Source organism: Carassius auratus, unplaced genomic scaffold, assembly GCF_003368295.1.
Source record: "Carassius auratus strain Wakin unplaced genomic scaffold, ASM336829v1 scaf_tig00025933, whole genome shotgun sequence".
Lineage (NCBI taxonomy): Eukaryota > Metazoa > Chordata > Actinopteri > Cypriniformes > Cyprinidae > Carassius > Carassius auratus.
Window position 1 is genome coordinate 31,488 of NW_020525469.1, and position 27,169 is coordinate 58,656.

The 27,169-nt window shown below is 36.9% G+C and overlaps 1 protein-coding gene across 2 annotated transcripts in view; it reads left to right on the forward strand.

Annotated features, from left to right (window-relative positions):
- Nucleotides 1-15,807, forward strand: part of LOC113078550 (uncharacterized) — a 40,359-nt gene extending 24,552 nt beyond the window's left edge. For both annotated transcript variants that reach the window (XM_026250850.1, XM_026250849.1), the window contains exons 3-8: nucleotides 93-301; nucleotides 12,537-12,654; nucleotides 13,073-13,417; nucleotides 13,707-13,814; nucleotides 13,955-13,983; nucleotides 14,098-15,807. In XM_026250850.1, coding sequence (XP_026106635.1) covers nucleotides 93-301; nucleotides 12,537-12,654; nucleotides 13,073-13,417; nucleotides 13,707-13,814; nucleotides 13,955-13,983; nucleotides 14,098-14,196 — 908 coding nt within the window. In that variant the 3' untranslated portion in view covers nucleotides 14,197-15,807. The remainder of the gene's footprint in view (nucleotides 1-92; nucleotides 302-12,536; nucleotides 12,655-13,072; nucleotides 13,418-13,706; nucleotides 13,815-13,954; nucleotides 13,984-14,097) is intronic.
- The last annotated feature ends 11,362 nt before the right edge of the window (nucleotides 15,808-27,169 follow it).

Here is a 27,169-nt window from a genome sequence, read left to right on the forward strand (position 1 = left end):
TATTTTTACCATAATTATTACATGGCTCTCTCTTGTGTAGTTTGTTGTTCTCAGCAAAATGTTCCTCCATCATCTGTTGGTTTGTGTTTCAGATGCTCCTGCCGCTGATCGAGAAGAAATAAAGTCAGTGAAGGAGGGAGAATCTGTCACTTTAGATCCTGGTGTCATGAACAACACAAATTATTCGATCACGTTTCTTTTTAATGACGTCCTCATCGCTGAAATCAGTGAAGATCAGAGTAAGACCTGCACAGATGTTCAGTGTGAGGACTCTGATGAGAGATTCAGAGACAGACTGAAGGTTAATCAGACTGGATCTCTGACCATCACAAACACCAGAACCACAGACTCTGGAGAATATAAACTACAGATCATCATCAGCAGCAGCAGCAGCTTCAGTATTAGGAGGAGCAGGAGTTTCAGTCTTACTGTCACTGGTGAGTGTCATTCAGTGCAAATTAAATCAACTGCCTTTCAACTGTTTTGAGTAACATTTCAAGAAATTTTATTAACCTGCACAATCCACTAAATGCACAATGGAAGAAAGTTTCCTGTATTCATTGATATTTCCTGTTGAGTGCTTTGATGTTGTTTTAGTTCCTAAACCTCAGAAACCACCATTTGTCAATTAAATCCATACCACACAACTGATGAACAAAGCAGAAAGGTGTAAATATCAGACAGAAACATCAAGTTAAACTGATACGTCTGTCTCTCTTTATCATTACAGGTTCAGGTCTGTCTCTGTCTGTTGTAGCAGGAATATGTGCTGCTGTAGTTATTCTGCTCGTGGCTGCAGCTGCTGGTGTAATGTATCTTAAGCGAAAGAAAGGTGAGTAATACATACAGATCACTGAACAAGATTAAATAATAGAGCCATTGTGTGTGCAAGATGTGAAAATATGTATTTTCATTGTATGTCATCTTTCTGTGTATCTGAGTTTGTCATTATTGTTCAAACAGGAAGTGGGGCGGAGCCAAATCAAGCTCAGGTAATCTACCAAACATACCTTAATTACTTATAACACAATTCTAATATTTTTATTTTTGTGTTTGTGTAACTAAATCATCAATCCTGTTAATTTCACTTACCTTCTGTGTTTTCTTACAGGAGAATCATATTAAAAACTCATCCGTTAGAAAGACTGAGGCTGCTGCTAATGGAGCGTCCTGTGAAAAGACTGAGACTGCCACTGAAATACCACCGTAGCGTTATTTATTATTTTATTTTTCTTGAAGGGTCGACTGAAGAGACGATGGTAAATGAGAAAATTTAATCAAACTCACTCAAACAGTAGTCCACGTATATTTCCAGTTACATAAACATTGCCTCCAAAAAGACAGTTAAGCAGGAAACCAGCAATAAAGAAACGAAGCAGCACATTAGCAGCAGAAGAACAGTGAGTGCTTGAGGATTTCAGTATTTAGAGGTTTATTTAAACTGCAATAGTGACTAAGAGCAGTGAACAAATTATGTTTTTTGTGATTTGCATCGTAATGCCTTTTGCATTGATGTACTGTGTCAGTTATTTTTATTCCATCTGTTTACATCGTCTTTAACTGACTGTTTACATGAAAACCTTGCCAAGACAGCCATTATGTCAAGGAAATGTATTTGACTGCAGAAGACCTCGTACTGTAAGACACAAGTGCACTTCACATACTATAGATGCCATTACTGCTTACATTATTGTGCTCTTGACATCTCACTGCCTCGACATATTTGATTTGTGAAACAATGTGATTTCAGATTGTTACAGTTTGTTCATAGTCTTATGCTTTGGATAATAATGGAATCTCAAAAAGTATCAGAAAATTTAATCTCGCCTGAAATTTTGTATTGATATTTCATGAGGTGCTGTTTAGATAGTCTTACTGCCTAAAGCTTGAGTTTCATGTGAGGACTTTCTTTTCAATCTGTCCCTCAGTTCTGTTCATGAATTTTGATCTCGAGTGCGCTGGTACGATTTGTATCTCTAAACTAAGCCTCTGTCCACACGCAGTCTTCAAAACAAGCAACAGAAAAAGATGCAGGTCAATCAACCAGGGCTCGGTTTCCCGATAACGCTCACTCTTAGCGTGCTAAGAAGACCTCGAAAGATATATCTTACCAAAGTTGTTTATGTTTCTAAGTGTGTTCCCCCCAAGTGTCCCTAAGGAAGCTTCTTAACACGCTGCCTCTTACGTCCGACGTAACAAGAGCGCTGTCCAAAGTCAGGGTGCTGAATTTAATTGGCATCGATTGCTCAGGAATCGATTTTTCACTTCACGCGAAGGTGCAATACAACGTTAAGAAAGACAACACCTTCTATGCAAATTAAACATTCCTCAAATTATTACAGTAACATTCATTTGAACATAGTTTAAGTTATCAGTAGAATATGGACTATAAATTAAATGATCAACTGGTCAGTAATATGTTCACACGATATGTTGTGACGGTTAGACGAACCGGGTATCCCTCGCTAATCATCCACCCTCCTTATCCTGTTGTGCCACTTGTTCCGCTTCTTGACATGGGTTTAACGACTTTAAAAAAATTATATAATACACTTTTATATCAATGGTAAGGTACTTTACAATCAGAATTGATTGGCAAGCAGCTGCAGTTACTTCTGTTTAATGCGGTATTGATTGCAACCTTACGAAAGTGTGACTAACAGAAGATATACTTAGCGTACGAACGTGTCGGGAATCGTGCCATAACGTTAAGAGAGAGGTTAAGGAATTGGTTAAGAACTACTTAGCGATAAGAACGTTTTGGGGAACCGGGCCCAGATGTTTTTTTTTTTTTTTTTTTTTGAAAGCATTAACTGTAATTGGCAATCAAAATAGCATTTTTACTTTATGATTTTTGGTTATTTTTGTTTTTAGTTTAGTAACTTTAACTTCTGCTTTAAAAATATTTTTGTTTTTAGATTTCAGTGTAACAATGTAATGTGATTTTAACCTCTTTTTTTTTTGGCACATAATTTATGCATACATGCTAACATTCACTTTATTTAATCCAAATACAAAATACTAAGATATATAGGCTACTGCATACTGCAAACCAGCCAAAAAATACTGAGATCTTGAATTTTTGCTAATATTGCCCATCCCTATACAGAAGTGTACTGGAGTTTTAATGAAAGTGTATTTAATTAACACACACTCAAAAATATTTCCAAGATTGTTAGGTCTGGTACTGTGAGATATACTGTATGTTTGGGAACTCTTTGTTCTCTTGTGAATTTGTCTTTAGTTTGAGACTCACTGTAAATATGTTAACGCCCTCGATAAGATTTATGCACTTCAATTATACCTTTTTTTATGTAAATGGTTTCTCCAAATGTTTTTCTTGCCAAACTCCTCACAAACGCCTGTTACATAAACCAGTAAGAACTGGTTGGAACTAGACATTGAGGTTTTGGTTTCACCAACACAAATGTTTCAGTGTTTTTAGTGAGCTGCTCAAATGTTGTTACATCTGTGTTTAATAAAGAGTTTCTACTTTGTCAAAAGGGAAATATGTGCCTTTTCCTTAACTTTGCATCAGCCAAGGTAAACAAAAATAAAAAATAAAAGTGCTAACTGTTACTCCCCACTTTCTGAAGATTAAAGGGCACTAATCAAACTTTTTTGAACACTTTTGAATACAGATCTAAGGTTAGTCCATTTAAAGAAAACAATCAGCAGATTATTGCAAAAGTGAATCATTTAAAAAATAATTAAAAAAAAAAGTTATAGAAGTTTAAATTTACTTTAAAATGTACTGTACTGTTTCTTATTTTAAATAAGATAAATATTTTACTATTAAGGTTTTAATCCAAAGTGTATATAACATTAAAGCCATATGTCTAAATTAGTTGTGTTTTAAATTTGATATAAAAGTTGATTTCATATATATGATGATTGAAATAAAAGTTGATTTTATATTGTAATGATAAAAACTTACTATTCATCGGGAAGAAGGAGGCGGGATCTGGCGGACAATCAAACTTCTTTTAAATATTCAAAATAAACACAAAACAGCGCACCAGCCCCTCACGGACGACTGGTGCGCGCAAATAAAAAGCAAAACATAAAATATGTCCCAGGCCTGGTCCTCTCTCGTCCTTCACTATAGTCGCTCCAGTTTTATATCCCTCCATCTCCTACGTGGGACTCGATACTGGCGGTGGGGCGCAGGTGTCGCTCATCTCCAATCACTACACCTGGCCTCACTCCTCGTTCCCACGTCTCTCGGCCCCGCCCCACTCGCCACACACACACACACACACACACACACACACACACACACACATATATATCTGTGTGTTTTGTTTTGCATTTTGCAGTTTTGTTTGGGTCTTATAACACAAATAGACACATTTTTTGAACTCAGTTCCTCTACACAACCCTTTTCTTGCATGATATTACTGTAAGGCATCTTCTAGAAATTTTTAAGATGCACATCACCAACAAAAACGAATCCAGTTGTTTTTGACCCAAGCTTTTGGGTAATTTGGTAATTTTTGGGTAACTTAACTATCAAGAACTACTATGAAGAAAAAGAAGGTCTCTGTTTTGCTCATATTGTGTCTATTCTTCGTGCCTGGTAAGACATTAGTTACAATCTCTCTTATTAGTCGTGCAAGGCTGGTCTGACAGTTGATTATTCAATTTTCATTTCAGTTTACAATATAACATTTGAATATGCAACGGATAATCAAAATTAAAACACAAAGTAGCCCTATGTTATGTAAAAAAAAAAACACATTCTGTAAGTAAGAGATTGTCATCTGATCAAGCTGAAGTGTTCGTGAGATATCATCAACTTGTGAAGCCTCTTAATGTATCAACACAAGGCACAAAAGGCTTTTTATAAACAAAAAGATGTACAAGAGCAACTAACAACTACTAAATGAATACCATGAATGGACAATAAAGTAAAATGCACGATTAATATATAAAAATGATTAAGTTCAATGTTACTGTAGTTGCATGTTTTCAAATGGAAGTATAAATGAACGTGTGACGTGATTGCTCTGATGCTAGGGATGTTTTCAAAAATCCTCCTGCATAACTTCCTTGTTTTACCCTTCAAACGGAGTGAGGGAGTTTCTTTGCCTCAAGAATAAAAGTAAAATAAAAAATCATTCTTCCTGAGTAGAGAAGGGGCAAATCGGCACCTTACGGATTCAGTGTTGTTATTGACTGATGTTGTGTGAGGGTTACTGTGAGGGTTATCTGCATAGGTTAGGTTCACATGTTTTATATGTTTCTTTGTTTTTCCTGGACATAATTAACCTTTTAAACCAAATCCACATTAACCCACACATTATGCTGAACAAATAGCACCCATGAACTCTCATGTGTTTGTAAAGTATGCAGGCATCTTTTTCTTACTTGCTTTTCCTTTTTCTGGCTCACAGACAGTGACCTGAATTGAAACTTAGAGAGGGGAAGTCATCTTGCCTGTTGTCCACTACACTAGTGTGTGTGTGTGTGTGTGTGTGATGACAAAATGTTAATTTTGTAAAAATCTTGGAACTCCATTTGTGGGAGCTAAATTAACTCCTATTTCAGAGTTGGGTCTTAAGCCTATATATACCCCTGTGTTTGCAGCCTGATCTCACGGCAATTCATACATATTTTATAAAGTGGCTAATTCGTAGGAATTTTTTTTACAACCTCATTCGTACAAATTCATATGATTTGTGCTAAATCATACGTACGAGTTGCACAATTTGTACGAATGACCTACACCTAACCCCAGTCCTAAACCAACCCCACATTCAATCAGGAGTTCTTCTTTTTTTCATCACACTCCCTGAGTCTTATTTGTGACACTGGATGGTGCTCTATGCATGTTTTGTGCACACTTTTTATGTAATGAAACATTGAAGCGGAAAAGTTTGTGTGGTTAACATGACCACAGGCAGCTTACACATCTGGAAAGGCACCATCAATGCTGAAAGGTATATCCAAGTTCTAGAGCAACATATGCTCACATCTTTCAGGGAAGACATTGCATTTTCCAACATGACAATGCCAGTCCACATACTGCATCAATTGCAACATCATGGCTGCGTAGAAGAAGGATCCGGGTACTGAAATGGCCAGCCTGCAGTCAAGATCTTTCACCCATAGAAAACATTTGGCGCTTCATAAAGAGGAAGATATGACAAAGAAAACCTAAGACAGTTGAGCAACTAGAAGCCTGTATTAGACAAGAATGGGACAACATTCCTATTCCTAAACTTGAGCAGCTTGTCTTCAGTCCCCAGATGTTTGCAGACTGCTATAAAAAGAAGAGGGGATAACACACAGTGGGAAACATGGCCTTGCCCCAACTTTTTTGAGATGTGTAGATGTCATGAAATTTGAAATCATCTTATTTTTCCCTTAAAATTATACATTTTCTCAGTTTAAACATTTGATATTTCATCTATGTTGTATTCTGAATAAAATATTGAAGTGTAAAAACTTCCACGTCATTGCATTCTGTTTTTATTCACAATTTAGTCAATTTGGAATCAGGTTTGGGTACTTGTTTTAAATTAATGTTTTTTACAACAATACAAAGAGCAATGTGTAACATTTTACCAGATTTAGTCTTACAATTAACTTTTAATTGTTGCCCACGAAATAATGTTGCTTCACTAAATGTTTAGTTTAATATTTTTTTTATAATTATTGTGTAGTCTTGATTTTTCTAGAATAACATTTGCTGCTGAATAACCAAGCTTAATATATTTAATATATATTTGTATACATGTATTTATTTATTTTTATTTGTAATTTTTCATTGAAATTAAGTTGTCTATATTTAGTAGAATGTTTAAAACAGACTGGATCTCTGATCATCACAAACACCAGAACCACAGACTCTGGATTTTATCAACTACAGATCATCAGCAGCAACAGCATCAGTAAAAAGATCTTTAGTACACTGTAAAAAAAAAAAAGTTGTGACATCTTAAAAGAATAAGGCAACTTATTGCAAGCACTTTTTTTGAGTAAACTTAACAAACGGGGACTAAAATCCACCCAACTTAAAATAACTTAATATCACAAGTTGTCACTACATAAATTGTCATGTTAAGCTAAAAAATATCAGAACAAAATATATTTTGTTTACAGAACACAAGGCCTATTATCTATAAGCAAACACAATTTTAAGGTGAAATAAAAAGGGACTTGACATTCAGCCAAGTATGGAGACTTATACTCAGAATTCATGCTCTGCATTTAACCCATCCAAAGTGCACACACACACACACACACACACACCGTGAACACACACTTGGAGCAGTGTTCATCATTTTATGCTGCGGTGCCTGGGAGGCAGTTGGTGGTTCAGTGCTTTGTTTAAGTCTTTTGGGTAAATGCAAAGTTTGTTCGGTTTTACAACAGTCAACATTGACCCAATCTGTTGTTTCTGTTTGTTTCTCGATGACTCCAAGTCTTTCCATTCTGTTGAGTTCTGACTTTATTTTGTCTTTTATTGCTATCAGGACATTTCTGGGGGAATATATAACAGGTGCCATGGATCAATTTTGATGTGATGCACACCTGGAATGCACCCCAAACCGTTGAACACATCATCAAACTCCTTCAGGATGTCTGCGTTTCGATTCTTTTGACAAGTCCTAACTCTGTTCATGCTGATGTTCCCAGAATGGCAGATGAGTCTTTCTCAATAATTTGGAGCTCAATCTCAGCTTCATTGTCTTTAAACTGGCAGATGAGTTTTGTGGTACCTTTTGGCTCCATCTTGTGGCCAGAATAGGAAACTAACATACAGTTACTTGCACAGTGACTCTGATTTCCCTGAAACAACTTGAAAATCTTTGTACAAGATTACATTGCACTCTGCTCCTGTATCCAATTCAAAAGAAAGTGCTTTTTTGTTTCCGTCCATTTGTCTTTCTTCAGTACTGTGGCATGCTACTCTTATTAACTTGTATCTCTACTTTGGTTCCGGTTTTCTTCTCTTCGATGGCACCCACTAACATTTATGTGTGTCCTCTTGTTCAATCTCATGAACTTTCTTTATCAAAAACCTTGTTTTGTCTTTCTGTTTTTGCTTTCTGCACATCCTGCCGAAGTGATTTTTTTCTACGACATACATTGCATATTTGTCCATATGCCAGACACTTTCTCGGCTTGTGGATGTAACCACATCTAGTAAACTCTCCTTCTTTCTCAGACACTGCACTTGAAGGAGCATTCTTCTCAGTTGACGTCTTTGTAGGCTGCATCTTAGTAATTTTGTTTACTGTCACTTCAGTTTCTTCGTGGAGGGCTATAATCTGGCTTTTTGTGACTTCCCTTTCTATGACTGAACACACAGCAGCTAGAAATACAGCAATGTGTGAACCGGAAATAAAATAATAAAGATGTAACTATCATCATATTGTTCGACTTCTCTAATATACAAAAATATGAACCCCCAGCTGCTCCCCGGGCTAGTGTGCACTTTGGATGGGTTAACCCTTGTGGGAATATCTTACATTTTACATTTTTAAAAATCACACCTTCATCGGAATGACATGAAATATGGTGACGTTTATGGCATTTGGGATGTGAATACACAAAAAAAATTGAAGGCATGATTCGAACAGTCTAAGTGGGCGTAAAAAAAATAGTAACACTCAAGGTCTTCGGTCAAAAATGACCGGCCATAGGAAATGAATGGGAAATGGACAAAAACACAACAATTCAGAGAATATTTATGTACACAATCTACAAATCAATCACAAAACTTAAAATAAGAGCACAGTAGTGAAGACATGACATTATTAAACATCAAGAGTCTGATATTGACACGTGATCACACACACACATAATTACACATAAACACCTATGAACTACTGTGTCAGTAATACAGAGCAAAGTTTCGAGAATGTGAAATCCATTCAATAATTTAGTCATAATGCAGAAAAATCTAACAGCAGTTAAGGTATGACACTCTAAATCATCACACACACACGCACACACACAAAAGAACATGCACGCGCGTGTACACACACACCTATGACCTGCTGTCTGTAAAACAACAATGAGAAGCAAGCGCTGCCTCTTAGGTTTGTCAGTGCACTTAGAAACTCAGGCTTGGTCCTTTGCACTATTCCTGTTATTCGAGCTTGTTTGTTATTGATGTTTCCTTTTGATTACTATTCCTTCCTTTTGTTAGTTCATTGACATTTTACAAAAATAAACGTTCATTGCAAAATGTTTACATAAACTGTTTTATTTGAATGAATAGCATTTTTTAAATTCAATTCTAAAGCAAAAAAAAGGTTAAATGCTTACTTGTGTTCTCTTTCTAACATTATGTTCAGGTTTGATTATAATCATAATGCAAAAACTTTAATGCAAATAATGCATGAAATCATTCTTTATAACAAAAAAATATCTAAAACTATACAACAAGTACTCTTTAGAATGTATTAATATATATTCAAGTCCACTACTTAATATGAGTAAGCAATTATGTCTAAAAACAATAAGGGAATTCACAAGCCTCTCTATGGATTCCTATTGTGGTAATAACTGGTTGCACTGTGCACTTACATGTTTTTCTTTCTTTGCTCTGACCAGGTGGCGCTAAAAAATCTTTAAAAAAATGTATTTGAAAGGCCTAGTCTCTGTTTTAATCCGAAATACAACATTAATTTAAAAATAATTTTGAAAAATTAGAAAAAACAAATTATATACTATTTTCTATTAGAAAAATAGTTCATAATTTTTTCACATTTTTTCTCAAAATACAAAAGAAAAAAATATTATTTAATAAAAATATATTCCATTGATTTTACTGGGGGGTAAAAACGTTACATTTCAGGTGTCCCGTCACTTTTGACCGTGAAAATGACTCCAAAATGAGGGCCGCACAAGGGTTAAATGCAGAGCACGAATTCTGAGTATGGGTCACCATACTTGGCTGTATGTCACTTCACGTATTTAAAGCTTTTGTTTTGTGTTATTTATTTATTTTTGTAATATACACGTATAAATTGCGCTTTGCTTGTAATGTCACTTCTTTGTACTTAATTTTTTTTACCTTGGCATTATTTAGTAAAAAAATAAAAAAAATAAAATGAAAGTGTAACTATCGTCCATGTAAGAAAATAAAAACTAAGTGGCGTGATGTGCCTGGTGTGGAAACAACAAAGTGCTAAAGAAAAAGAAAAGCGCGTGCACGCGCTGGAGTGCACGGCGAAGGCTATAAACAACGGAAATTTCCTTTTAATAGTAGTTTTTTTTTTTTTTTTTGTGACGCGTTTGGGTAGCTCGATACATCATATCGCTGGCAAAAATGACACAAGCTATTTTTACTATTGATGTTTTGCACGGTTTCTGCTAATGGGAAGTATAACAGAGAAGTACATTGTTGTCTCCTCTCAGTCCAGACTTCTTTCCGAAACCGTCGTGGGACATTATGTTTGGTGTTTTTCTCACGTGTTTTTTCCTTTTACACGGTAAGCGATTTTTTTATTATAACGTATTGTTATTTTATTCGCCATTTCTTGGTGGGAGACAAACATTATTTTCTTGTGGCGTCGCCAATAAAAAGTTCCTTTAACCCGTTTTCCAGACATGGAAACTATCTAGTGGGTGTGTCATAAGTAACCCTTTGACATGATCAACAATTACTTTAGTTTTAAGTGTGTGAAAAGTTTTGTTTCATGGTCGTGACCAGTGGCATAATGTGTTTCTGCAGTTATAAAGTGTGTATATTTCCATCATTATTCAGAAGTATGGCCTGATCTATCATTGTTAATGTCTAGATTTATTTTAGCACTCAGTCTGATTTCACTTTTTCCTCTTTTCCTCTTTCTGCCTGTTTGCTGGAAATTAAGGCATGGGTGAAACACAACTTTCTGAAACTAAATTGTTCTAAAACTGACATTTTATTAATTGGCTCTAATATTAATAAGTTCAGTTATTTTTTAACAATACTCAAATATCTCCTTCTGCTCAGGTCTGTAATTTGGATGTGATTTTTGATGCGCAGTTGACTTTTAATTCTTACTTCAAAAACACACCGTAACTAAAGTTGCTTTTTCTCCATTTTTGTAACATTGCTCACATTAGACCCTTTCTTTCTTTCTTTCTTTCTAGGCCTGATGCTGAGAGGCTTATTCATGCCTTCATCACATCAAGGCTCGATTATTGCAGTTCTCTCTTTGGGGGTTTACCAGCAAGTTCTGTTAAGAGACTACAATATATTCATAACTGACTTGTACATCCTTACACGATCACATTACCCCATATATATCAAAGCTCACTGTTATCCCACCAGTCACTATTGTGACCATCAACTTATTCTATAACACACACTCAGCAAAAGTGAATATATGTGAATTCAACTATTTTAATACTAGACACCTTAAAGATAATGTGGACCTTAAGATGTTTGTCATATCTTTGTTAACATACTTTACTAGACATTTGTTTTGGAGCTGTGATACAGTCTTCATCTTCTCGTGGTGCAAACAGGAAATAAACTACTCTTGTTAAGTGACAATTTGCACTAATCATGTGAAACTGCACATATTTAATTGAGACCCTTAAGTTTATTGTTTCCCATATTTGCAGGAAATGCACTAAAACATCAGTCAAAGATTTTTAGTGCTTTATAAATGAAAACCTTCTTTACGGTGGGATTGAATGGGTTCATATTTAAGATTAACATTAGAGAAATAAGAAGAGTAATAATATTTAGTTTTGATGGCTAAGTATACTGTACAGTTTCGAGTAATCTTTTATTAAACTTTATTACACATTTTGATTTGGGAAAAATAGTCCCAACCAAAGGTTTTGTCAGGGTTTCACATACATAGATACATCCTCGATCGTGGCTCTCTAAATTAGATTTGAATGTTCTTTCACACAGATTGATAGTAATACATAAATATGTCTGAAAAAACATTCAAATCTAATTCAGTATATCTCAGAAATAGTCTTTATTGATTTGAACGGGTGAGGTCTGCTAAATGTGTGCAAAATCAAAGATGCTGTTATCTTTAATACTTGGACAGACAAACTGTATTTTGTCTTATTTTGAATTAATAAATGAAATGGTATTGAGTCGCAATAGAGTTATAAATAACATTAGGTTATTTTCCAATCTCTTTAAATGAATATCATCAGTGGTCTATGAACATCTGCAAGTCAAGTCTGTTTATCTGAAGAGTTGATGTGATTCAGTGATGTTCTTCTGCTGTTTGTTTGCATGCGTTACATTATAAATCCAGACATATTTCTCTCAATCTTTATGATCTGTAGATGAACATTTTCACAGCACTTTCCTGTTGTATAATTTTGTCCCAGACATGATTTATAATTATTTGCTCGTTTCTTCTTCAGGTTCATCTGGTGTTGATTCAGAGAAAGTGTCAGTGATGGAGGGAGATTCAGTCACGCTACACACTGGCATCAAAACAAATCAAGACAGAATAAATTGGTTTTTTAATAACGATCGTATCGCTCAGATCAGTGGAGATCAGAGTAAGATCTGTGCAGATGCTAAGTGTCCTGAGAGATTCAGAGACAGACTGAAGCTGGATCATCAGACTGGATCTCTGACCATCACAGACATCACAAACACAGACTCTGGAGATTATACACTAGATATCATCAGCCGCAGGAGTGGAAAGACCTTCAGTGTTTCTGTTCATGGTGAGTCTTTTCACATTTAAAAGCAGGCAACATACGTTTAAAATCAAATGTGTTTATTATAGCGGTGACACTTAACAGCTTAGAAACAAAAACTGTGAGTGATTTATGTTAGGTGTGTATTGTTTTAATGTACAGAGGCAAAGAACCACTTGATGTGCAACTAGTCATGGATCATCAGTGATCACTTGTCAGCACTGGCAACTTAAAACTGTTATTGGTGTTTACAGCACAGTATTTGACCGAAACTGAAAAAGGCGGTTGTTTTCGTCAGTTAAATAAATCTCTCTTCATCATATAAAGTGATCTTCTGTGTGAATTAAGTTTACCGTACTTATTTTTACCATAATTATTACCACACTCTCTCTTGTGTAGTTTGTTGTTCTCTGCAAAATGCATCATCTGTTGGTTTGTGTTTCAGATGCTCCTGTCGCTGATCGAGAAGAAATAAAGTCAGTGAAGGAGGGAGAATCTGTCACTTTAGATCCTGGTGTCATGAACAACACAAATGTTTTGATCATGTGGCTTTTTAATGACGTCCTCATCGCTGAAATCAGTGAAGAACCCAATAAGACCTGCACAGATGTTCAGTGTGAGGACTCTGATGAGAGATTCAGAGACAGACTGAAGGTTAATCGGACTGGATCTCTGACCATCACAGACACCAGAACCACAGACTCAGGAAATTATAAACTACAGATCATCATCAGCAGCAGCAGCAGCTTCAGTATTAGGAGGAGCAGGAGTTTCAGTCTTACTGTCACTGGTGAGTGTCATTCAGTGCAAATTAAATCAACTGCCTTTCATTGAGAACTGGATTAAATAACATTTCAATAAATGTTATTAACCTGCACAATGGACTAAATGCAGAAAGTTTCCTGTAATCATTGATATTTCCTGTTGAGTGCTTTGATGTTGTTTTAGTTCCTGTACAGTAAACCACCATTTGTCAATTAAATCCATACCACACAACTGATGAACAAAGCAGAAAGGTGTAAATATCAGACAGAAACATCAAGTTAAACTGATACGACTGTCTCTCTTTATCATTACAGGTTCAGGTCCGTCTCTGTCTGTTGTAGCAGGAATATGTGCTGCTGTAGTTATTCTGCTCGTGGCTACATCTGCTGCTGGTGCGAGTTACTGTCTTGAGCAAAAGAAAGGTGAGTAATACATACAGATCACTGAACAAGATTAAATAATAGAGCCTTTGTGTGTGCAAGATGTGAAAATATGTATTTTGATTCTAATTCACCAAAGTTATCTTCCTGTTTATCTGAGTTTGCTATTATTGTTCAAACAGGAAGGGGGGCGGAGCCAAATAAAGTTCAGGTAATATACCAAAATACCTTAATTACTTAAAAACACAATTCTAATATTTTTATTTTTGTGTTTGTGTAATCATCAATCCTGTTAATTTCTCTTGCCTTCTGTGTTTTCTTTCAGGAGAATCATATTAAAAACTCATCCGTTAGAAAGACTGAGGCGGCTGCTAATGGAGCGTCCTGTGAAAAGACTGAGACTGCCACTGAAATACCACCGTAGCATTATTATTATTATTATTATTATTTTATTTTTCTTAAAAGGTCGACTGAAGAAACGATGGTAAATGAGAAAATATATTCAAACTCACTCAAACAGTAGTCCACATATATTTTCAGTTACATAAACGTTGCCTCCAAAAAGACAGTTAAGCAGGAAACCAGCAATAAAGAAACGAAGCAGCACATTAGCAGCAGAAGAACAGTGAGTGCTTGAGGATTTCAGTATTTAGAGGTTTATTAAAACTACAATAGTGACCAAGAGCAGTGAACAAATAGTTTTTTATGATTTGCATCGTAATGCCTTTTGCATTGATGTACTGTGTCAGTTATTTTTATTCCATCAGTTTACATCCTCTTTAACTGACTGTTTACATGAATATAAAAACAAGACAGCCATTATGACAAGGAGATGTATTTGACTGCACAAGGCCTCGTACTGTAAGACACAAGTGCACTTCACATACTATAGTTGCCATTACTGCATACATTATTGTGCTCTTGACATCTCGCTGCCTCGACATATTTGATGTGTGAAACAGTGTTAGATGTACAGTAGAGTTAGTTGGTTGGCAATCATGTACTTCATATTCTCATTCTTTGGATAATTAATTCTTAAATCTTGCATGAAATGTTGTATTGATATTTCATGAGGTGCTGTTTAGATCTTAGTCTTACTTGCCAAAAGCTTGAGTTTCATGTGAGGATTTTCTTTTCCATCTGTCCCTCTCAGTTCTGTTCAATTGGTTGTGTGATTTTATACCATCTAATTGTATTAATTTTTTTGTTTTAAATAATATCACTGCAGACCTGCCAGTCTTGGCTATGCATTTTGATCTCAGAGTACACTGGTGAGATTTCTCTCTCTAAACTACGCCTCTGTCCACACGCAGTATTCAGAACAAGCAGAACAAGGTTTTTTTTTTTAAAGCATTAACTGTAACGTGTAATGTGGCAATCAAAATTGAATTTTTATTCTGTGCTTTTTTAGTTATTTTAATTTTTGGTTTAGTAACTTTAACTTCTGCTTTAAGAATATATTTGTTTTTAGATTTTCAGTGTAACAATGTAATGTGATTTTAACCTCTTTTTTTTTTTTGGCACATAATTTATGCATACATGCTAACATTCACTTTGTTTGTTTAATCCACATACAAAATACTAAGATATATAGGCTACTGTATACTGCAAACCAGCCAAAAAATACTGAGATCTTGAATTTTTGCTAATATTGCCCATCCCTATACAGAAGTGTACTGGAGTTTTAAAGTGTATTTAATTAACACACACTCAAAAATATTTCCAAGATTGATAGTTCTGGTACTGTGAGATAGAGATTATTTGCCTATACTGTATGTTTGGGAACTCTTTTGTGAATTTGTCTTTTGTTTGAGATAAGATTTATGCACTTCAATTATACACTTTTTTTATGTAAATGGTTTCTCCAAATGTTTTTCTTGCCAAACTCCTCACAAAAGCCTGTTACATAAACCAGTAAGAACTGGTTGGAACTAGACATTGAGGTTTTAGTTTCACCAGCACAAATGTTTCAGTGTTTTTAGTGAGCTGTTCAAATGTTGTTACATCTGTGTTTAATAAAGAGCTTCTACTTTGTCAAAATAGAAAAATGTGCCTTTCCTTAACTTTGCATCAGCCAAAGTAAAAAAAATAAAAAAAACACTTTTTTATATACAAACCTAAGGTTAGTCTATTTAAAGAAAACAATCAGCAGATTATTGCAGGTGAATCATTTGAAAAAAGGAAAGTATTAAAAAGTTATAGAAGTTTAAATTTACTGTAAATATAATGTAATGTACTGTTTCTTATTTTATATAAATAAATATTGGACTATTATGGTATAAACCAAAATGTATATAACATTAAAGCCATATATGTCTGATATATAAACTTTTCTTTTTTTTCTCCTTTTTTTCTAAATATTTATTTGTTTAAAAAAAAAATTTTGATAGGACAAACATTCTCCATAATATAGCCTAACAGGGTGGAACTTTAAAGGTGGGACAAGTAGGATAACATTTAAAAAAAAAAAAAAAAAAAAAAAATAGTTAGGCGTGAGAGTTGAAGCTTACCTCAGTTTGTACAGATGAATTCCAGTGGGAAAAATAAATTATGTCTCTTCTATAAAATGGTATCAATTACATTGCAGTTGTTTTTTAGAGGGTGAGAAAGTATGTACTAACAGGGTGGAAAATGATGTCAGGGACACGGTAATTGAAGAAAAAAAAAAACTTTCACATGATTTATATGTATAACCTAGTCTATAACAAAATATAAACATTCTTGGAGTTTTTTTTTTTTATTATCATTTCATGGTTTATATTTCTTGTACACATAAAGTAACCACACATTATCATGTATTTGCAATACTAGCCATTTAACTTCATATTTATAATAAAACTGATTGTACTTATGGTAATCAATCCGTGATATACGCAATGCAGGCAGGTAATCAATATACGCAATGCAGGCAAACGGAGCGCGTGTCAGGTGATAAGAAACAAATCTTTCAAACGTCGTTTAGAAAACGGTCCTGTCCGAATAAGTCTAGTGACAGAAAATGCGTTTGTTTCCCACAGAATCTGTACTCGTTTTTCAGCGCAAAGATGAACCTCTTCATTTTCGTCCCAGTGTGGGTTTTACAGCATGGTAAGGCATTGTTTCTGGTGAACGAATGGCTAATATGCACTAGCTTTCATAACGTTATAGGCTAACCGTTTTTTGTTGTTTGATTGTATGTTTTTGTAGTATTATTATGAAGACGGCTTGGGCTGTGCATCCTTACCTAAAATTAGTATACTTCAAGTTTATTTTACTAAGTATTCTTAAGTAAAGTCCATATTTTTAAGTATACTTCATGTAGCAAGTATACATATAGCCTATCTTTGTTACAGTAGTACTTGTAAGTGTACTGTTTCAACACTCATTGGGACTGAATTGGCCCACTTTCTAGTATATAAAAGGATACTTTTAAGTATACTTGAAGTATAACAGTAGCAAACTAAAAAAATAGTTTACCTCTGTTTGTAGTTTGTAGTTTGTACTGCAATTATACTAAAAGTGAACTTATAGGTATACTGATAGTTTACTAATTAAATACTTTGTACACTTTGAAGTATAGTCTCAGTAAACTACCAGTTTAGTAGTTTTATACTGCAAGTATACTCATAAGTTTTCTTTAAGTGAACTTTACATCATACTTTGAGTATACTTCTATGTCCCTATTTAGGTTTTAATTTGTATATATTTTGTTATATGAATATCTGAACATACACAACATCCAAAAGAAAGCTGTACACAAAAACATTTTATTCAAGCTTCATACATAATAATAATTAAAAAAAAACCATAAAAAAATTAAGAAATAACATTTTGAACAAAAAGCTGGAAAAGACTATGAATTGGATTCAGAAGGATAATCAAAATTAAGATGGAGTCTATCAACACCCCAAAGCTTGACTGTCATTATTACGTCTTCATCAGTCATTTTATTCCATAACGTTACAGTTTTGATGCTGTTTCGTGTGTTCCACTGATCTATATTATAGATCCGTGACGTGCACCTTTTTCTTCTCCACCAGATTTTTTTTTTTAAATTCCATGCAGAAGCTGTGTACTAGCGCCCTCCACCATATATAATATATATATATATATATATGGATGATTGATATAAAATATAGGCTATGTTAAAATACCGGTGTTACACAGAGTTCTGTGAACATCGTATTCTGTGACTTTGTTGTCACTGTTTGGCTTGAACTCGATCACACAGGCGGATTGAGATCTATCCATCCGTCCATCTATCCATCCATCCATCCTAAGGGAAATTCTTTCACAAAGTAAGACTTTGAAGTTCTCCAAATGTACTGCCTACTAAAAAAAAAAAAAAAAACTTAAAAACTTCTAAAAGTTTTAATATGACCTATGACCGGTAATGCAAATTTGTACTGTCATATATATTTGAAAAGTATGGTGTTAAGTTGTGGTTTGTGAGCATTGTCTCTCTTCTCTCTGTCTAGTTGCCCTCTCTCGGTTGCTTCGGGTTCCTGCTCATCATTGACTGGAGACACAGATTGACTTCTTCTGCGCTTTTGCATCTTTTGCAATTCACATCTGTGCAAGACTGAGAGAGCCAACTGCACTAGTAAAAAGGCTACTAGAACTCATAATATTTAAAGGAGGTATACTAATGTATAAAGTGAGGCCCTTATTTTTATTTATTTATTATTGTTATTTTATATATACAGTACAGACGCAAAGTTTGGAAACATTTTTAATGTTTTTGAAAGAAGTTTCTTCTGCTCATCAAGCCTGCATTTATTTGATAAAAAAATACAGAAAAAAAATGTAATATTGTAATATATTATTACAATTTAATGATGCTGGAAATTCAGCTTTGCATCACAGGAATAAACTATTTTTTTAAAGTATATTCAAATAGAAAACTATTATTTTAAGTTGTAATAATATTTCACAATATTATAGTTTTTTTTCTGTATTTTTGATCAAATAAATGCAGGCTTGATGAGCAGACGAAACTTTTTTCAAAAAACATTAAAAATAGTAATGTTTCCAAACTTTTGGTCTGTACTGTATATATATATATATATATATATATATATATATATATATATCCTCTGGCACTATTCCATTAATGTTGTTCATCTTTTAATGTTTTTCTTTTTACATTTTAATATTTCTCATGTTATTGTTCTGATTTATGGCATTAATAATAATATTAATAAAATAACTGAGAGGGCTGTGTGTTTTGAGAGGACACAGAGGTGTTAGCGTCCAGTTCCTTTTCAATTGTTGTTTCAAAGCTATTCAAGATGCTTTTACACACAACACTTTGTTGTTGGCTTTTCTCTCTTTATAATTTTTTTTTTTTTAATCAGAATATTATAAGAAACATGAAATTACAGATAAGTTATCTGAAACGGTTTGATTGTTGTGTCAGGAAGTTTAAAACACGTATTAATGGGGTCACATGTCCTGATTCCCCCTTTTAATAGGTTAGGCTCACCAAACAACTGCATTGTGTTTAATATCATGACATTTTTAACTGGTTTAATAATCCTGTTGAATAACCAGCATTTCTAAACAAACAGTCCACAGGCACACTTTAATTTCTATTTAAGAAGCAGTTAAGAAAGTGTACAAAAGTGAAAGTCATAACCCATACTCAGAACTGGTGCTCTGCATTTAACCCATCCAAGTGCACACACACAGCAGTGAGAAGTGAACACACCCGGAGCAGTGGGCAGCTATAGATCCATCACCCAGGGAGCAACTGGGGGTTCAGTGCCTTGCTCAAGGGCACTTCAGCCGTGGGTACTGAGGAGGAAGAGAGTGCTGTTTATTCACTCCCTCCCACCTACAACTCCTGCCAGCAACGAGATTTGAACCTGCAATCTTTGGGTAACTAGTCCAAGTCTCTAACCATTAGGCCACAGCTGCCTCTAAACTGAGGTCAAGAGACTTATTGGAGACTGACACCCTTTGGGAGGGGCGAGAGAGAGCCAAAAGGCAAGCCCAACATGGGGCTCGAACCCACGACCCTGAGACTCTACTCTGCTCTACTGACTGATCTAGCTGGGCGGCAAACAAACATATTCAGGAGAACATTCAAAACGATCTACAGAAGCCTACATAACACAAAGACTAAAACATATGCAGATGAAGAAAAAAATAGTAGATTTTTATGGTTTTAATGGTTAGAGACTTGGACTAGTTACCAGAAGGTCGCAGGTTTGAGTCTCGGTGCTGACAGGAGTTGTAGGTGGGAGGGAGTGAATAAACAGCGCTCTCCTCCACCCTCAATACCCATGACTGAAGGACCCTTGAGCAGGGCACTGAACCCCCAGTTGCTCCCCGGATGCTGGAGCAAATAGCTGCCCACTGCTCCAGGTATGTGTTCATGGTGTGTGTGTCCACTGCTCTGGGTGTGTGTTCACTTGTGGGTTAAAAGCAGAGCACCAATTCCAATTATGGGTCACCATACTTGGCAAATGTCACTACTTTCACCTTCACATGACGCCAAGAGTGTTCACGCGAGAAGATTTTTTTGAACCTGTAGTCACAGTCAGATCTCACCTACAGTATGTTTGAAGTTATGCTGTGTGCATACCTAATCTAATCGCCTGTGTGATCGAGTTAAATCCAAACAGTGACAACAGCACCTAGTAAAGTCACAGAATACAATGGTCACAGAATTCTGTGTAACAAAATTAAATGTTGTAGTCATACTACTACTACTACTACTACTACTACTATTAATAATATTACATTTTATTTATAATGCACTTTTCTCACACCCACAGCGCTACAACAATGTAAAAATCAATTAGTCCTTGTAAAATGTTGTCTCTTTTGCAATGCATTAAGCATGGTGTGTTCATTCATTGAACTGATACATTATGACTTTATCTGGGATGTAATTTCTCAAAATTGAGTATTAGCTGATTGCCAACTAATTAAATTTAGAAATGTACAGAAAAACAAAATGTACTGTTTGTTGTATAATTCCTATGTTCTTAGAAGTTCAGTTCTATGTTCAATTTCTTCTTCAGGTGTGCCTGGTGTTGATACAGATGTAGAGTCAGTGTCTGTGTCAGTGATGGAGGGAGATTCAGTCACTCTACACACTGATGTTAAAACAAATCAACATGAAAAGATTAAATGGTTTTTTAATGACACTCGTATCGCTCAAATCAGTGACTCTCTCAGTAAGACCTGTACAGATGTTCAGTGTAATGAAGGTACTGAGAGATTCAGAGACAGACTGAAGCTGGATCATCAGACTGGATCTCTGACCATCACAAACATCACAAACACTGACTCTGGACTTTATCAACTACAGATCATCAGCAGCAACAGCATCAGTAAAAAGATCTTTAGTATCACTGTCCATGGTAAGTCATTTAATAAATGTTTAAAGACATGATTAATGTGTTTATTACTACATCAGTGGGTTTCAGTTTATTCCCTTTACTAGTGCATTTGCAATCCAGACATTTGTAGTCCCCTCCAATATGAAAATAAGTTTGAATGTATGCATTAAGCAGAGAATTTTATCCAAAGTGCATTCAGGCTATACTTTTTTTATTGTTATCATTTACCAGTATTTACCCTGGTAATTGAACCCACAACCTTTTGTGCTGCTAATGCAATGCACTACCACTGAGCCACAGGAACACAAATTAATAAATTTAATATTGACACAGACTAACCTACTATAATATCCTCCAGCAGATGTTTATTTGTGTTTCAGAAGTTCCTGATGCGAAGACAGACAAAGCGAAGACAAAGTCAGTGAAGGAGGGAGGATATTTTACTTTAGATTCTGGTGTGATGAAAAACCCCAACGCTTTGATGACGTGGTACTTCAATGACACTTTCATAGCAAAAATCAATGGCAATCCCAGTAGGATCTGTATAGATGATCAATGTAAAGATTCTGATGAGAGATTCAGAGACAGACTGAAGCTGGATCATCAGACTGGATCTTTGACTATCACGAACATAACAATCACAGACTCTGGACTTTATAAACTACAGATCATCATCAGCAGCAGCAGCTTCAGTATTAGGAGGAGCAGGAGTTTCAGTCTTACTGTCACTGGTGAGTGTCATTCAGTGCAAATTAAATAAACTGCCTTTCGAGAACTGGTTTAAATAACATTTCAATAAATGTTATTAACCTGCACAGTGTACTAAATGCAGAAAGTTTCCTGTAATCATGGATATTTCCTGTTGAGTGCTTTGATGTTGTTTTAGTTCCTGTAACTCAGAAACCAACATTTGTCAATTAAATCCATACCACAACAACTGATGAACAAAGCAAAAAGGTGTAAATATCAGACAGAAACATCAAGTTAAACTGATACGACTGTCTCTCTTTATCATTACAGGTTCAGGTCTGTCTCTAGCTGTTGTAGCAGGAATATGTGCTGCTGTAGTTATTCTGCTCGTGGCTGCAGCTGCTGGTGTAATGTATCTTAAGCAAAAGAAAGGTAAGTATTAAACACAGCTGATTAAACAAGATTAAATAATAGAGCCATTGTGTGTGCAAGATGTGAAAATATGTATTTTCATTCTAATTCAACCAAGTCGTCTTTCTGTGTATCTGAGTTTGTCATTATTGTTCAAACAGGAAGTGGGGTGGAGCCAAATAATGATCAGGTAATATACCAAATATAGCTTAATAACTTAAAAAATAATTCTAAGATTTTTGTGTTTGTGTAACTAAATCATCGGTCCTATTAATTTATCTTACTTTCTATCTTTTCTTAAAGGAGATTCCTATGAAATACTCATCCGTTAGAAAGACTGAGGCTGCTAATGAAGCGTCCTGTGAAAAGACTGAGAGTGCCACTGAAACACCACCGTAGCTTTATTTTTTATTAAATTTTTCTTTATTATCTTGAGATCATCACCAACAGCAGCTGTATCCACCGGCACCACATTATCAGCTTCATCGATGAAAACGGCTTCATTGTTGCCATCACTAGCGAGTTTATTTCAGTCTGTAAGTTCATTTATCCTTGAGCAGGTTTAATGCTTTTTTTTCATTGTGGCCTGTCTGAAAAAAAGACATCTCAGTATTAAAACACATTTGAGATCAACTCTATCACTGTTGCATGCTCGTCAAATAACACTCATTTATCTCAACAAACATGTATAGCTCTCAGGTTGAAAGTTATAACATGAACGATAAGTAAAATTAGTCAGTGTTTCATTGAGCACCAGATGGACCCATGTATTGTACCCATGTCACTCAAAAGCATACAACTGATAAAGTTTGAGAAGTGCATGTAACGGAAATCTCATTAAATTCAAATGTCATTGATCTGTAGTACATTACATTACATTTACATTTATTAATTTAGCTGACGCTTTTATCCAAAGCGACTTACAATTGCTATATATGTCAGAGGTCGCACACCTCTCAAGCAAGTAGGGGTTAAGTGTCTTGCTCAGGGACACATTGGTGTCTCACAGTGGATTCGAACCCAGGTCTCTCACACCAAAGGCATGTGACTTATCCACTGCGCCAAAACCACCCCTAGTGGTGTAACATTGACTTCCTTTTTTAATTACAGATGTGTCATGACTTAGGTCTGAGTTGCTGTGTTTTGTCTTGTTGTCTGTGTGCCTAGTCTCTGAACACATGGGTTTTGTTTTGGCAACTCATGTGTTCTGCTGTCAGTGTTGTTTCTTCCCCCTCCCACTCGTTATCCTTAATTCGCTGTGTTCTGTCACACCTGTAGCCACTCTTTCCTCATTAGCTCTCCTCTATTTTAGTTCCTCTCATGCTCTGTCTTTTGTCAGACCGTTGTAAATTGTTTAATGCTTGGCTGGTGACCGTCTTGTCTTGTTGCCTAGTCCTGACTTGTTATGTTGTTTTAGGCTCCAAGTGTTTTTTTTTTTTTTTTGTCTGGAACTGTTCCCTCTCTTCCTGTCAGACTAGACTGGTTCTGCCTCCGGTCCTTGCATCTCTTTTCTGTTGGGATTCCCCAAGACTTGACTCCAGTTACTCTCTGCACTCTATCATCTCATTCAGGGAGTTTGGTGGGCCTTCGACGCTGTGTCCCAAGGACTCTCAGATCAGTGTGACTTTGACGTTGCGTCCCCAATGACGCTCTGGTTGATGTTACTTTGACGTTGCGTCACAGAAGACGCTAGGACCGGTCCCCGCTGAGAGGATTATTTTTGGCCCTGTGGAGTGATCATTCCTTTTGGAGTGATCATTCTTTTGTTTTCTCTGTTTGCCCAGTGAGGGCTAAATAAACTTTTTGTTACCTGCAACTGAATCCTGTGTATCCCTGACAGAACGGTCTGACCATGATGGATTCAGTAGGTGCAGACCAAGTAAGAGTCGCAGTCAGCCAACAAGGCATTTTTCTGGGACAGCATTCCAGTCAGTTGACTACCACCTCAAGGAAGGTCGAGTGCCTCACAGCCCAAGTAGCGGACCTCAATGTCCAGATTCAGAAGCTCCAGCTTGAAGCCTTGGCCGGCAGATCTGCTACTACCTTTGGCCATCCCCAGTCTCATGTTGAGCCTGAACCCCATGCCAATAGTCCGCTACCATATGATGGGGACCCTTACTCCTGCCGAGCCTTTCTGTCCCAATGCTCTCTAGTCTTCGCCCTCCAGCCTCGCCGCTATGTTACAGAGGAGTCCCAAGTTTCATTTGTAATCACCCTCTTGAAAGGAAAGGCCCGGTACTGGGTGACAGCTGTGTGGGACGCCCGTGCTCCATTCTGTGCTAGTTTCCAGGACTTCAGAGCTGAGATGATCAAACTGTTTGACCGCTTACTCCATCCAGTTCAGAACTCTGGCAGCCTCCTGTGACTGGAATGAGGCAGCTTTGTGTGCAAGGTTTCGGGAAGGTTTGGATGACGACATCCAGGATGAGATCGTTACTCACGAGCTGCCTCAGAATCTTGACACCCTTGTGGATCTGGCCCTCCGTGTGGAGGGGCGCCTTCATCGTCGACGTCAGCGGTGTGCTGCTCAGTCCTCCTGGATGCTGAAGGAGGGCACCCCCAGTAGTGCTTCCACTCCTATGCAAGTTGGGTGTCTTTGCCTTACCCCTAAAGAGAAGCAGGATCATTTGATTCCGGGCCTATGTCTGTACTGGGGGAAGCCAGGCCATCAGGCTGTCCAGTGTCCTTTAAAAGCCAGAGCCCATCAGTAGTCCGGGGGATCCTGGTGGGTGCTACTCCTCATATCGACTCCCCCCATCTCTCGTACCTTGTTAAAGGTGCCATGTGTAAAAATTGAGGTAAAAATGTCCAAAAAATGACCTACACGCATCAAAAGAATGAGAAGAAATAAGGGCGATGATGTCATTAAAAATGTCAAGTTATAGTGCTGCAGAGATATCAACCTTAATTAGCATTAGCATTACTAACCACGGCCCGACAGGTGTCGTAATACCAGTTTCGGCCATGGGAGGTGGTATGCGGGCAACATAACCACCAGCCAACCTGCAATACACGAATAACTCGCATGGCTTGTGGGCGTACTTGAACCTGATGGAAAGTACAGCCCACTACTTCATTTCAGTTCAGGGAAGAGAGCGGAAGGATGGCTGAAGCCCTTGGCAAGAGACCCCTACCACCACCACCCACTACAGGGAAACAACCGCGCTCGGAATCACAAATCAAATCCGATAAGAAAAGGAGCCGAACCAGAGTAAACATCGGCACTGCTTTCCATCGCTGGAGACAACTGATGGACCTGAAAGAAATGAGGTTCAACTCCGAACTTGCAACATTTCTTTTGGATTGGTAAGTTAAATGCTGCTAGTATTTCGCTAGAAGTTTGTTTTATATGTTTGTGTATCTTTTTTAGGGAAGTTATAACATAGAAATGTATCGAAGGCTGTTCGATAAACGTGCTAATGTTAGCGATGGCTAACCGTAGCTGCGTTTGATAATTAGCTAGCTATAACTTACCCATTTTTTTATATCATAACTAACCTGCTCTGTCTAGTCTGTTGGTCTCCGTGTCCTCTTTGCTTCATGGTTTTTCTGTGCGTGAGAAAATTGATGTGTGGCGTGAAAGCATGTGAAAAGAGTCAATTGCGTGTGTCTCACGGTGAATGCTTGAGAGTTGGCAGCTCTGGTTACGTTGGTTGGCGCTAGCTTGGTCAACATCAGCTGTCTGATGTTGACCAATGATGTTGACAGAATGCTGTCTGTCAAGTTAATTAAATTCAAATAATGTGTATATACAACTCAATGTAATATGAACAAAACGAATATGAACATATTCACTGGTAAAGGTGAAGGGAGTAGCTTGAAGATGTCATGTTTCAAAATCACTTGACATCACCCAACATTCCTCTGGAGGCAAAACGTCCTCTTAGGCTTCGGCTATGGCTCTAGGGTTGTTGTGAAGGTAGGGGCGGAGCATAGAGACTATGCCATTTCTCGTTTGTTACTCTAGAGTAACAAATTATTTCTGCATTTTTCTGGGACAGCATTCCAGTCAGTTGACTACCACCTCAAGGAAGGTCGACTGCCTCACAGCCCAAGTAGCGGACCTCAATATCCAGATTCAGAAGCTCCAGCTTGAAGCCTTGGCCGGCAGATCGGCTACTACCTTTGGCCATCCCCAGTCTCATGCTGAGCCTGAACCCCATGCCAATAGTCCGCTACCATATGATGGGAACCCTAACTCCTGCCGAGCCTTTCTGTCCCAATGCTCTCTAGTCTTCGCCCTCCAGGCTCGCCGCTATGTTACAGAGGAGTCCCAAGTTTCATTTGTAATCACCCTCTTGAAAGGAAAGGCCCGGTACTGGGTGACAGCTGTGTGGGACGCCCGTGCTCCATTCTGTGCTAGTTTCCAGGACTTCAGAGCTGAGATGATCAAACTGTTTGACCGCTTACTCCATCCAGTTCAGAACTCTGGCAGCCTCCTGTGACTGGAATGAGGCAGCTTTGTGTGCAAGGTTTCGGGAAGGTTTGGATGACGACATCCAGGATAAGATCGTTACTCACGAGCTGCCTCAGAATCTTGACACCCTTGTGGATCTGGCCCTCCGTGTGGAGGGGCGCCTTCAACGTCGATGTAGAGTAGACCAATTCACTTTATTGAGGCATACTGCCCCCATCTGGTATGGAATGTGGAGTATGACTTGATTTTTTTGCCAGACGTGACAGATGGCACATTTAAAGGTCTCTATTCAGCATAAGGACTCCTTTCATTCCTGTTCTGCACTGGTTGATTCCTGGATGCCTCTGTTGTGGCATGGTTGGGTATTCCTACCATTCCACTTCCTTCTCCTATTTCTGTCTGCTCCCTAAATGGTCTCCTCATCTCTTCCATCACCCATTCCACTACTTCTCTAAGTTTAACTGTATCTGGCAATCACCGTGAGGCAATTGAGTTGTACCTCCTAGATTCCCCGGGTGCTCCCGTTGTCCTTGGACACCCGTGGCTGG